Below are 12380 nucleotides of genomic sequence, written 5' to 3' on the forward strand. Positions count from 1 at the left end.
TTGGCTATTTAGAATTTTATGGGTACAGATCCTGAATATGGCCCTTTGTGTCAGAATATGATTTTTATGTATACTTTTCATAAATCTGTTCTTTTATGATTTTCTGTAAAAGAAATACTGAAAGCTACACCCTGTTTTTGCTAAATAGAAAACAGTCTGTTGTTTTTGAAGGTTAGTATTTGTGAAAAAGTCTAAAAGCAGTTCTAAAACTTGCAGACAACAGTCTTACCTTAAATTTCATTTATTGTTTAAATTGGCATACAGTGTGGACAATCTTGCCTGAATTCTATAAGATGAAATTATTTATTATTTATCTTCACAAAAATGTCTGAGGAAGAAAAAGTATTTGATGATGATTGGATTTTATGTAGTTTTTGACAAATATCCTTTTAATTCTTATTAAAGAAATGCATCTGATAGATACCTAAAGTTCTTAAGGTTGCTCTAAAAGTTTCCTTCTAATATTTTTCTCTGTAGAAAACTTAGAAAAATGTTAGAGGGAGATGATAAAGTATCTTTCGATGTATGTCAGTGGTGGTTTTCACTGTTTTTTCCCTCCAGTAATCTTGACAAGATGGTGAACAAGGAAGTGGCAAAATTCACATGTAGATGGAATTCCCCAGGTTAGCTATAGCTGATGCAGGTTTCTGAGGTCTTAGTGAAGCTGAATGAGAGGGCAGAAAGATGTGGTTGAAATTCAGTCTTCACGAAGTCAAGGTTATGTGCTTCAAAAATAGTTGTTTGAAACTGAATGAAATCACACTGGAGACACAGTAGTATCATTAGAGATACCTTGGTGGATGTGTCCAGCTGGCAGTGGTTGTCCTCTTTCTTCTCATCCCCTAAAAGAATGAACAGATGAATCACAGTTTTTGCATGCATAAAGCCTGGGAATGGAAATATGGTGCTAATATGGATATTAATATGTCTTCACTTGGAAGATTATGGTCAGTGGTGGCCTGTCTGCAGCAGAAAATGGAGCAACAAAATGATTAGAAAGCTGAAGAGCTTCTGTATGATCAAAAATTGAAAGCACTGCTGTTCTTTAAGCAGGAGACAAAGCGGTGAAGGATACAGGAGAAGTGAACTCAATGATTACATTTTTTCTTACAATCATACGAGTAAGAGGAGGCAATGCCAGTGAATGACAACATTTAGAACTGTGAAGAGGGCTGCTGCTTAGAATTGGCGTATTTAACTTACTACCATAACTTTTTGTTGGTGACACAAAGTACTAAGAAGTCAAAAAACTAGTGCTGATACTGCTGTGTTAGAAAAGATTTACTTCAGTGTTAAAACCAGGCAATTGGATATGGTTTAAGAAGAAATGTCCTTTCTGGGAACTTTATTCCTGAACTTTGTTACCATCTGCTTTGACTTTTTTTGCATGTTTCTCTGAATTATGACCATTCATCAGGGATTCGGTACTGGCTGCTAGATGAACTATTTGTCAATCTTTGTGACTGTTCTTAAATTTCCACAAAATTTACCAAAATCATATTTCTTTTATATATACCAATATAAAAAATATGAAACTTTTCTGATGCTCTCAAAAAAGGCTCTGAATGATCAGTTGATGGAATAGTTATTTATGTGAGCATACTTTGTGTTCATATATGCTAAAAGACCATTGCTTCGTAATTCTTTCCTTTTGTTCTGCATTGCATTTGTTGAGTTACCTACCCTGCACTTGATCTGAATGAGTTCAAAACACCACGCTATGTTTTCCAAGAACTAGACGATATATTTGACATGGTTCAAAAGAACTCCAATTAAAATAATCTCAGTAGATACTGTTGATTCTCTACCATACATGGTGTCATGTGAAGAGCGGTGAAAAAGGGAAATTTCTTCAAACTTGCTACTAAAGTGACACTGAACTACCAGCTTAGAGATCTGATTCCTACAAGTACACAAAACAGAGCATTACTGTGCCAGAAAAAATAGCATGTGTTCTTTTATACACTCGTATTCAGTTTTGCAGTAGTTCCAATGTGATCAGCCTCACTGTTTTAACCTTACCGAAGTTAAATTCGGATCACTTCTTCTCCCACTGAGTATTCAATAGGCCTAATCCTGCTTATTATATTGGTGCACACTGCCCCAGTAAAAGCACTGTGACTATGAATTTCCCTGCCATTTTTCAGTCTTGGCCTTGCAGTATGCTATGAAAGTCATTGTTACCACTCTGAGTTGTTAGGAGTGATAAAGAAATACATCATCTGGCGATGGCACACAGCCTTTGTTTATATTTTTGACAATTCTTGATAACAAAGAGAAAAATATTTATGATTCTATTAATGCTATTAAGCCAGGACATTAACGCCAACTCTGCACTGCTGCACACGCAATTTAGCATGTATAATCCCTACCTCCTTAGCCTTGTCTAGAATTGCTTAAAGGCTTATGGTAAAGTATCTTTTGCTCCTGTTTTTGTTGCATGCTGTGAATGCAAAATATTTCATCGAGCCTGTGGGCTTCTTTGACAAGTGTAAATTTAAAAATCAAAATCACTGAATAGTTGGTTGTAAACCTTTCCCGTGTCCAGCACTCAGCAGTACTGTTTTTCTCCCTTCAGACTCCTCCCAGCATGCGCCTTCAGAAACAAGTGAGGATCCTGAAGTTGAAGTCACCATTGAAGGTTAGTTGTGTGGTCTCTTGATTTCAGTCTGTTGGGCATTTTTATGCCAAAGAAGTGTTTCACAATCACCCACCCATGTCTGTATTTCTTCTCACTGAATGAATAGGATTATATGCCGATATTGAGTACAGTCTGAAGTGTATACTACTTCAAAAACATATCTTGTCCAGAAGTTTTAGAAAACCACAGAATACTGAAAACATACTGGACTCATTGGGCAAGTTTTGAAATGGTGACTGACAGATGTTCATCTCTCACATATTTTTCAAGCATTGGTATTTAAGAATACTCGTTATTTAAAATAATTCATTTATATTTTAAAAAGCTTTTACAACATACATTCTGAAGGACATGTTGTTTTATAAACACACTGTAGTATGTAAAATTTCTAGTTAACACTAGCTTATGGGAAAAATCATACCATAACAGAAGTGATGTGTTGTAGAGGGTATAAGTGAAGCTTCAGTTTTTGTCTAATACTGATAATGGGTGGTTGCAGTGGACAGGCCTAGTTACAGGGAATGCCAAGTTGAGTTACCAGCCAACTGTGTGCTCTGATTTTTTGTAAGGCAAACTACCTAACTGTACTACATTAGAAAAAGCATGGCCAGATTGAGAGAAGTTATCATGCCTCTCTACTTGGCACTGGTGAAGTCACATCTGGAATACTGTGTCCAATTTTGGGCTCCACACTTCAACATGGATGCTGAGAACCATGAAAGTAAGCAGAAGGCTGTGAAGGTGGTGTGGAGCCTAGAGCATAGGACATGTGAGTAGAGGTTATTGAGAAGCTGGACTTGCTTAGTGGAGTGAGGAGAATACAGGTGGTAGTCTAGTAAGAGCCAATGGCTACTTGAAAGGGAGGTAGGTGAAAGAACAAACTCTTCTTGGTAGTGGCATATGATATGACAAGGGGCAGTGGTACCTTGTGTATTAGGAGGTACAGACTAGACATTAGGAGAAGGTTCTTCAGTAGGAGGGCAGTGAGGCACAAACAAGTCATCCAGAGAAGTGGTGGAATCTGTCCATGGCAAGTGTCAAAATTGAACTTGACAAAGCCAAGGCTGACCTAAAATAGCATTGATGATAATGCTACTTTAAGTGAAAGACTGGATTAGATGTCCTCTAGAGACCTCTTCCAACCGACAGCTTGTTTTTCGTTATTGCTAGAAGATCTGATGTCTGTCTTCAGCTACTTGAGCCGACCACATTTTTTGTTTGATGGGTGAATTTGGCCTCGGGATCAAAACCAGTCTCCCAGAAGGGAGTTCTGGAACACACAAAGGAGAAAATCAGAATCCTGCATTTCTACTTCGTTGCAGTGATACTGTGAATCCTCAGGAATTAAGAACTATAGAGAAGTTCTCTCTTCCCTCTCTTTTATGCATTTGGGGTAGCGCTGACCTTTTTGTTAAATTAATTTCATTTATGTCCATCAGAGTTATATTGATTTGAAACTGCTTTTATAGGTCTTGAGCGCTTCAAGATCAAACTAGGTAGGTAGTATGTTTCAAGACTCAGTGGAATGATATTTCCCATTAGATAAAAAATAAAATTTACATCTACACAATTTCTTTCCAGGTTCTTTTGCTATTGTATGGTCACTTTGTCATCATGAAATGACCACTTGTGTTTCAGAACACAATGCTATCTTCCTTAGAAGATAGAGATAAACCTTTGCTTTTGCCAACTTGTGCATTGTGCTGATTCCCTGACTTACACAAATTGTTCGTACACAGGCCAGTAGCTTTCAAAAGCTACTCAGATAAATAATTTATTGCAAAATTGGGCCCTCTAATGAAGCATAGGTCAATGCTTGCATTAGAGCATTGAAGTTAGAAACAGTTCCAGTGTGGCACATCAGTTATCTGGATGTTAAAACAGTGATGTCTTTTATGTCTCTTTAAGATGATGAAGACTACTTGCCACCTAACAAGAGACCGAAGAACACTGAGTCAGCAAGTGAAGCAGCCAATACTGGGAGAAGAAAAGTGAGAGAGTTCAATTTTGGTAAGGTTAAAATTACAGTTTATTTTGTTTCTGCCTTGTTTTCTAAGATGATGTTAGACAGCTTCACATTGCAGCAATGAGGCACATCAATGGGAGTATTCATTTAAAAGCCCATGGCTCTTTGTAGATGTATTGCAGCAGTAGAATGATCTTTAGGCTACCTATTTTGTTTCTCATTAGTCAAAGTGAGTGACCATCTAATATAGACACTGCAAACGAGTCTACGTTGTAGTGTGCGAGCGATTTAGAAGTTGCTATAAATGAAGAAAAAACAATTTAATAGTTAGAAGCAGGATAATAAAATAAAAATAAGTTTAGAGTTTTTTCAACTGATTTCTTGGATGGGAATATCAGACTGAAATCACTAACATACTGAATTACAGCAAACCCTAGGTCAGCAGCCTATCATAGCTGTTTTTTCTTGATACATGAACAATAAAGGTGTACTGAGAGGAACCACGTTTCGGAAAGTGATCAGAGAACTCCATTAGATGCAGTAGCCTAGTTGATCCTTGTGGCACAAAAAAGTTGGAGTATTTTAGCAGTGTTCTTTCATAATACCTGATGCAGCGTTTTCACTGCAGAAATACATCCACATGCTATAGGTATTCTGATTTAAGACACTTCCCATATGAATGGTTGCAAATCTGTATCTCTCCTCTTGACCATTTTTTGGACTGTTTTCTAGGCGGATAACCTACTTCTGTAAAGTCCTTTGCAATCAGGAATGTGTCCTTTGCCACGGTGTTTGTGAGATGCTTATTAGGAATTCTCGAATTTGGAGTCAAATAATCCTCCTGGAACCTTTCTGACATGTTTTGCATGTACTCTGTAATTCCATGCAAATTTCAGCAAACATGAATAAAACATTGCTGAGAACTGTATTCTTGAGAGATCATTAATTTGAATAGGCAGTTCCATGTGTAACATTAGTAAGTTTTGGTTGGGTCAGGAAAACATTATGGCAACATTAGTAAAGGACAATATGGAGTAGTTAATACTTCAGGAGCTTTTCCTAGAATATATTCACTTAGTAGAACACAGCATCTAAGCTTGACAGGCCAGCAGTGTTTGAAGGGAATAGATCATGATGTTAACTAAACATGGACAGCAACAGTAATAAAACATTAGAATGGTAGAAGCTTGGCTGAGCTTGCAGTGTTATAACACCAGTTAAAGAACGGCATGGCTATTTACTGTCTCCCAGCTTACCTACTCACTGGTGCTTCCAAGTTGACTTTGGTAAGATACCTCTCTGGGTTGTTCTTAGGAAAATCTTGCTTATAACCATGTGCTATGCAATCAGATTATAACGTTTTGCAGCTCACAGAAGTTCATTTGCAGATCTTTATAACCAGACCTCCTAAATTGCATTGAGGTTATTGCACTTCCTATTAATGTCTGTACTTCTATAGAAAGTGTTATTTCTCTATGGTGCAACAAGTCTGCTTAAACCACAGAATCGACTTGAGATGGTTTGGAGAAATAGACTTAATTTGCTATAATAAAAAAAGAAAGGAACTTTTGGTGGTTGCAGTGCTGCTGTTCAGACATTTTAGAAGATGTTGCACGCCTGTCTAACGAAGTCTTTTCTTAGGCAATTAGACAGGAGTAAGGAGATAATTATATCATGAGTATGTATTAGCATCATGAGAATGACAATAGCGCATGCACATAAAAGACTGAAAAGGATATGTAGATGCCTGAGAGAAAAATTGTCTCATCTGATAAGTGCTTTTAGTATTTTAAATAACATTAATGTGACCCAGATGTTTGATAGCTGTGAGTTGCAGTGATTTTCTATGTATCTTGATGGAGTCAGAGATCAGGTACCCCAAGTGGTGAGCGAAACAGGCCAATGGTGAGCTGTGCTCCTCATTTCATGCAAACAGGGAGTCAGTGGAAAACAAAATTATTGCACTTGGGGAAAGGAAGGAAAAATATCTGGTAAAATGCATGCTGGAAGTTGATAATCTTTGGAAAGGAAGGTTGAATTTCAAATATATTTCTGAACCAGCTATTTATGGTGAAAATACAGTGAAAAATATCTTTTTGAAAGGTGCTTATATTGTCAGTGAAAGTCTCTTCCTACAACTTTCTTTTTGCTTTACTTAAAGACTTTATCAAATGCTCAGAAGCTTCAAGGACCAAAACCTCTGATCACTCGTGTCGTGGCATTTTAGAGGAAAGAAGTCCCCTTAGCTGTAGTCTCAAGGTGATCTCTCTGAGAGCAATGTGGTAAGAGTGATGGAAAGTCTGCTTAGTTTTTCCCCATTTTGAAATTCATTTGAACACTGTTTTTTTTTTCCAGTCTGGCAGTATATTTAGATTTGGCATGTGTTTTCTGTTTTATTTCCCTGCAGCAGTACTTGGTGGCATGTCGACAGAAATAGGAAGGTGCCTAGTAACTGTGCATAATTTTGTATGCACTGTGCAGGTTGCCCTTACTTTAGTGCGTGTTATCTGGAGCATGCCCCCAAGTGGCAGAGAATAGTCTAAATCAAAAAGACCATGGACGGGCTGGGGAAGAATTCAGGAGTGGTACTAAACTAGGATGGTGTTTCCACTATCAGAAAGCATAGGAATGGAAGAAAAACACCACTTACTTTGGTGTCTACAGGAAAGCTGAACTACTTTGCAGAATGCTTGCCAAAATGGAATACCAGCTTAGCTTTTTGTTAGATCTTCAATTCTATTACACAAGCAAAAAGTGTGTGACAAAAGTGTGGTTTTTTTTCCAATAACTGGTCTGAATACAAGGGGTTAATAATGCTGACGGTTTGATTAAGAATAACCCTAGTTACCTATAGCGCCTTTCAATTTTGTAATGTCTCTCTACCCTAGTTTTGCCCGTTTACTCGTAAAATACAAAAGTAGCTAGAAGATCAGCGTGTTGGTCAAAATATGAACAAAATTGTGTTTTTTTTCAGTTGCCTATTCTCTCCATATCCACTGTTACAAATAAACATTGCTTGCCTTGTAATGTGTTTGACTATTAACCCGTGTAATGTTCCCATCAGGGGAGCAGGTGTTGAATATTTGGTCTATGGTTGTAAAATACGAAAACTGAGAAAAATAAACCCTTGACAACCTAATGGCTCACGTAAGAGTGCTTTCCTGAGCAAGCCAACATGACCAGAGGGGAGAAGCTGGGTATGAGCAACTTCTCCCAAAATTGTAGCAACAACCACTATTGAGAACAATATTATTTTAAATATGTTTATACAATTGTCATGTATGGCATGACATTCTTCCTGGCTGTTCTTCCTCTGAAGAAAACAGCTTGACTGGAGGAAATCTTCTGCTGAGCCTGCCTCAGAGATTGATGAAAAGAAGAGCTGTCAGCTCTGTGACTATTTCCCTGGGTTGCAGTCTGACATTGCTTGGGTGTCTTTCCAAACCCCGTCCCAGGACTGCCGGTGTGTGTTCACCAGTTCTATTTGTTGAAGCAGGGTTTTCCCTTGAATTCCTGTTTTCCCAACTCTCACTGGTAGAGCTGCCTTTAGTGCATTGTTCTATAGGTCAACACAAAATGAGGTCTGTAGTTCTGCTGGAATCAGAAACGTTCATTTGGCTATGCGTCTGCTGTTAAAGGCTGCAATATTGTATTGTCAAAGTGACACTGGAGGAGGAAAATATTCAGCTGACAACATGTTTATCAGCTAAGAAACTATCCAGTGTAGGCTAGCAGTAGGAAGGATATCAGAAGCAAGTAAACAGATTTATCCACAAGGGTGTTATTTTATAAAAATATAAAATTGTTTCTGGAATATAATAATTTCACTTTCCAAACAGCTTAATTGATGTAAGAAGTATGCCAGGTAACTAGAATAAGAGATTTATGTGTGGATGCAAGGCAGCATGCCAAAACCCCCTATTCCGTGTGGATAAAGCCTTATTCTTTCCCACATCTGAAGCATGCTGTCCTTTTGATATCCATGAAATTGCATTAAAAAATTTTAAGCTTAAAAATGGTGATCAAAGTTGTAGGGATTGGTCTGAAATGAATATTTAAAACCCTTTTGATATGGACTCAAAATTCAATATTCTGTCTTGTCTGATACAACAGTTTTTTGACAAGAGGAAATGTAATAGCTTGAATGGCCTCACTTTTTGAACTTTACAGTTAGTCAACTAAAATCTTAGTGTAAGAAATAAGCTGTAAGTATTGCTTATTGACTTGTTCTTAAAGGCCAGCTGGCATCTGGTACAGTCTACAAAAGAGTTGTGGCATTTTTCTAAAGCAATTCAGATGGTACAAAAAGCTGTAAGAAGAAGGTGTCATAGGCAGAAAATAAGATGTTAAAATACTGACTTAAATCCAGTTTTCCATGGAAGACACAGTTGGATTTGGGTAACTTCTGTCTTGCAACCTACATCTTCTTCTAGAAATAGTAATTATGTGGATGGTCTTGCAACATCAGGACTTGGGGAAATACTGGATTAAGGAAGAGGATGGCATGATGCCTCCTGACCCATATAGTTGTACAGATTTGCGCGAAAACAACTTAATGTGCTCACTGTAGGCTTTATCAAGCTTTCCTAATTAAGATTTTCAGTCCTTGAATTTAGATAACTATCAACAGTGCTTGGAAAATTGAGATTGCCCCTGGTGGTGGTGAGAACTACTGACTGATCTGTTGAAGAGAAACTATTCTTGGACTTATTTTAGCCTGGGTTTTGTCCCCCCCCCCCCCCTTTTTTTTTTTTTTAAAAAAAAAAAAAAACTTGATTTAGCGCCTGCACAAGTTTTGGAGGTAATCTTTAAACATTTTATTCTATCCTTCTTCTTTCTCAATATATACATATATTTTGAGGGATAGCCTAGATCATACCCTGCAGGCATCTGTATGTATGGGAGCAGTAAAAGCACAATGCATATTTCAGTTAATAGTACCATATATTTTGCAAGAGATTTGCAGTTTTATCTGTAATCTGACATGTCCTCTTTTTTTTCCTTGCAGAGAAATGGAATGCGCGAATTACAGACTTGAGAAAGCAAGTTGAAGAACTATTTGAAAAAAAATACGGTATGTATTACATTCCTTTCCAAACAGTCTAGTCCTTTGATATTGGAAATCACAGCATTTTGGCATGGATCTTGTTGTTGGCTCTGGAGCAGACCAGAACTGACAGCACCAAAGGGCTGAATATCCAGAACTAGGGAGAGGAGCTGATTTGATAAGCAGAGAGTATTTTCAAAACCAAGTGCCTACCTTTGGCACCTGAGTTCGAAAGTTGAGTTTCTTTTTCAGTTGTGCTCCGTTTCCAAGAGCTCTAATGTGTTCAGGTCTTGGGCACCCACTTTTAAGAGAGTAGTTCGCCTTTTTTCTCTCATTACACTGAGTCCTTAAGTGAAATAGTTTTCTCAGATGTTTTTGGGGAGAGGTTACCACTGATTGATTCCATTTCTGATCATGATTGATTGGCAGTGGAGAAACATTTGTATGTTAATAATTCTTGGAGAGAAAAAGAAGCACACGGACTTTGGAATTTGTCTCCAGATACTGCATCTAGATATATCTTTGTCCACATAACACAGAATCAAACAGCATTAGTTAAAATTTCATAATAAATAATTTATGACAGCTTTTTTGTCATAAAAAATGGAGATGTCTTTATAACTGAACTTCTGATCTATTAGAGCTGTTACATATTTTGGCCTTGACTATCAGCTGGCATTTAAGCATCCCATTGAAAGCAACCTACGCCAAATAAAAACAGTGCAGAGTATGATTCTTAGTACATTTTTGCTTTAGAGAAGAGCGTCAGTCTTGAAGAAATGCCTTAATTCTGAATTTTGAATACAGAGCTATTCCTGGCTTTCCATCGCAGGCTGTCTGTTATATCACTCCCCTTTTTCCTGTGGGTGACAACATTTCGTTGATTCATAAACTGATTCCATTTCAGATTTCAGTTCATTTCTGTGTGGGCGTACATTTCCCGTTTATTGAAATGAGTTATACATGTTCAGGATTCCCAGAAATGCTCCTCAGACTTGTGAGCTTGTGGAGCAGCAAGGTGCTTTATCAGTGTCAGTGATTATCACCCCTTATTACTGATGTGTCTGAAAATATTTTCATTTTATGTTTAGATGTCAAGTAAAAGAAACTATGTTTTATAGTGTAAATACAAGATACTGGCTCACTAGTATAGACTAATTTATAAAAACAAAACCTATATGCATTAGGATTTCTATACAAAAATCTCTTAATTTTCCAAATCTGAGAAGCTTCACTGCAGACTGTGGTGCTGGTTGTCTTTAGTCTGCCTGAAGAGTGTTTGCTAAAACATTTGCTGATTTAAGAAAAATAGGCTTTCACTTTTAAAAGCTTACCCGTTGTTAGTTAGTTATTTAAACAAATGGGATTTTTGTTACTCTACGGCTGTTTTTACTTGATGCTCTGTAATGATTTAAATTTTAGTGAGGTGCTTGATTTTTTTTTTTTTCCTCCCTGTGGTTAACTGTTGTTCACAAACACTTAATTCCATCTGAAGCTTGTCTGCTGGGTTTGTTATGCTTTTCATTGCTTGCCCCAATAGCCTCCTGGGCATTGTGGTAGTCTTTTTTTTTTTGAGGAGGGGAATTTTTTTGGAAAAGATAGATGACTGTAAAAAAAAATCTACTTTAGTGAAGAATTATCATATACAACAATACATTGTTCTGCAACTTTCTCTGACAGTCATGTTTAATGGCTTTTTTAGTCTGTTTGGTAAGAGACATCTTCAGGTTCATGTTCTTTGTGTGTGTGTCTCTCTCTCTACATATATGTATGTATATCTATGTGTGTGTGTATATATATTCAGTAGTTTTGACCATCTCATGCTTAGCAATTGGGAACAATTTTCTAACAGTTTTCTAACATCACAATTTTTTGATTTTATCATAGTTTATGCTTATCAGAATATAAGACCAAAAAAAAAAAAAAAAAAAAAAAAAGGAAAAGCTTTCTCTTTTGTTTGATAAACATACCTAGAACCATTTTGCTTCCAAGTGGTTGAAACATTGTTAGCCAAATGCCTTTAAAACCTAAATTGTTTTATTGCTCTTGATAATCTGAGTTACTGTGAACTTTTTTTATATATCAATGTCAATGTCTGAACCACTGATTATTTCCACATTGAATCATATTGCTTGAAAAGTTGTCCTGGGTAGTTTTGCTTTGTACTGTAATCTGACTCTTTAGTTGGATTGCTTCATTTTGTTGTTAACTCTGATCAGATATTAGACTTCACCTGGACTTTCTTTAAATTCCTGGCAAAATGTCCAGTATGACAAAATTGCTTTGTGTGTAGTTTTGCTGCAGTGAAGCAATATAGGACTGAAGAGAAGAGTCTAGTCTGTTCATGTTGTCTTGCCATTGCCAAATTCTCTGCTTTAAGAATTTGGCCTTCCTGAAAAGTCATAGGAGCCCTGAAGTGCTGAGTTAGCCACTTGGAATAAATCACTACAAACCTAGTTATGAGTGTAGTGCCCTTGTTAATTCAAAAATCCTTGAAGGTTGTTGTGTTTTTTTTTTTTCAAGTTGGCTTAGTATCTTGAAGGGATGGTTACTTCCATAGCCATGTTACTGTGCACTTTAAAGGTCAAATGCTGCCCCTCGGATGCATAATTGAATTCAACAAGTTGTATTTAGTTATCAAAGGGCATATATATATATGCACACACACACACACACACACAGATATATATATATATATATATGGGTTCATATGTATGTAGATCTGT

General features: G+C 36.9%; 1 protein-coding gene across 6 annotated transcripts in view; it reads left to right on the forward strand.

The window, feature by feature from the left end:
• The window catches only part of GTF2I (general transcription factor IIi), a 77395-nt gene that overhangs the window by 36915 nt on the left and 28100 nt on the right, over positions 1–12380 (forward strand). For all 6 annotated transcript variants that reach the window (XM_062592856.1, XM_062592858.1, XM_062592859.1 and 3 more), the window contains 3 exons: positions 2579–2641; positions 4550–4651; positions 9616–9681. In XM_062592856.1, the coding sequence (XP_062448840.1) occupies positions 2579–2641; positions 4550–4651; positions 9616–9681 (231 nt within the window). The remainder of the gene's footprint in view (positions 1–2578; positions 2642–4549; positions 4652–9615; positions 9682–12380) is intronic.

The sequence above is a fragment of the Rhea pennata genome, chromosome 20 (assembly GCF_028389875.1).
Source record: "Rhea pennata isolate bPtePen1 chromosome 20, bPtePen1.pri, whole genome shotgun sequence".
NCBI classification, from domain to species: domain Eukaryota; kingdom Metazoa; phylum Chordata; class Aves; order Rheiformes; family Rheidae; genus Rhea; species Rhea pennata.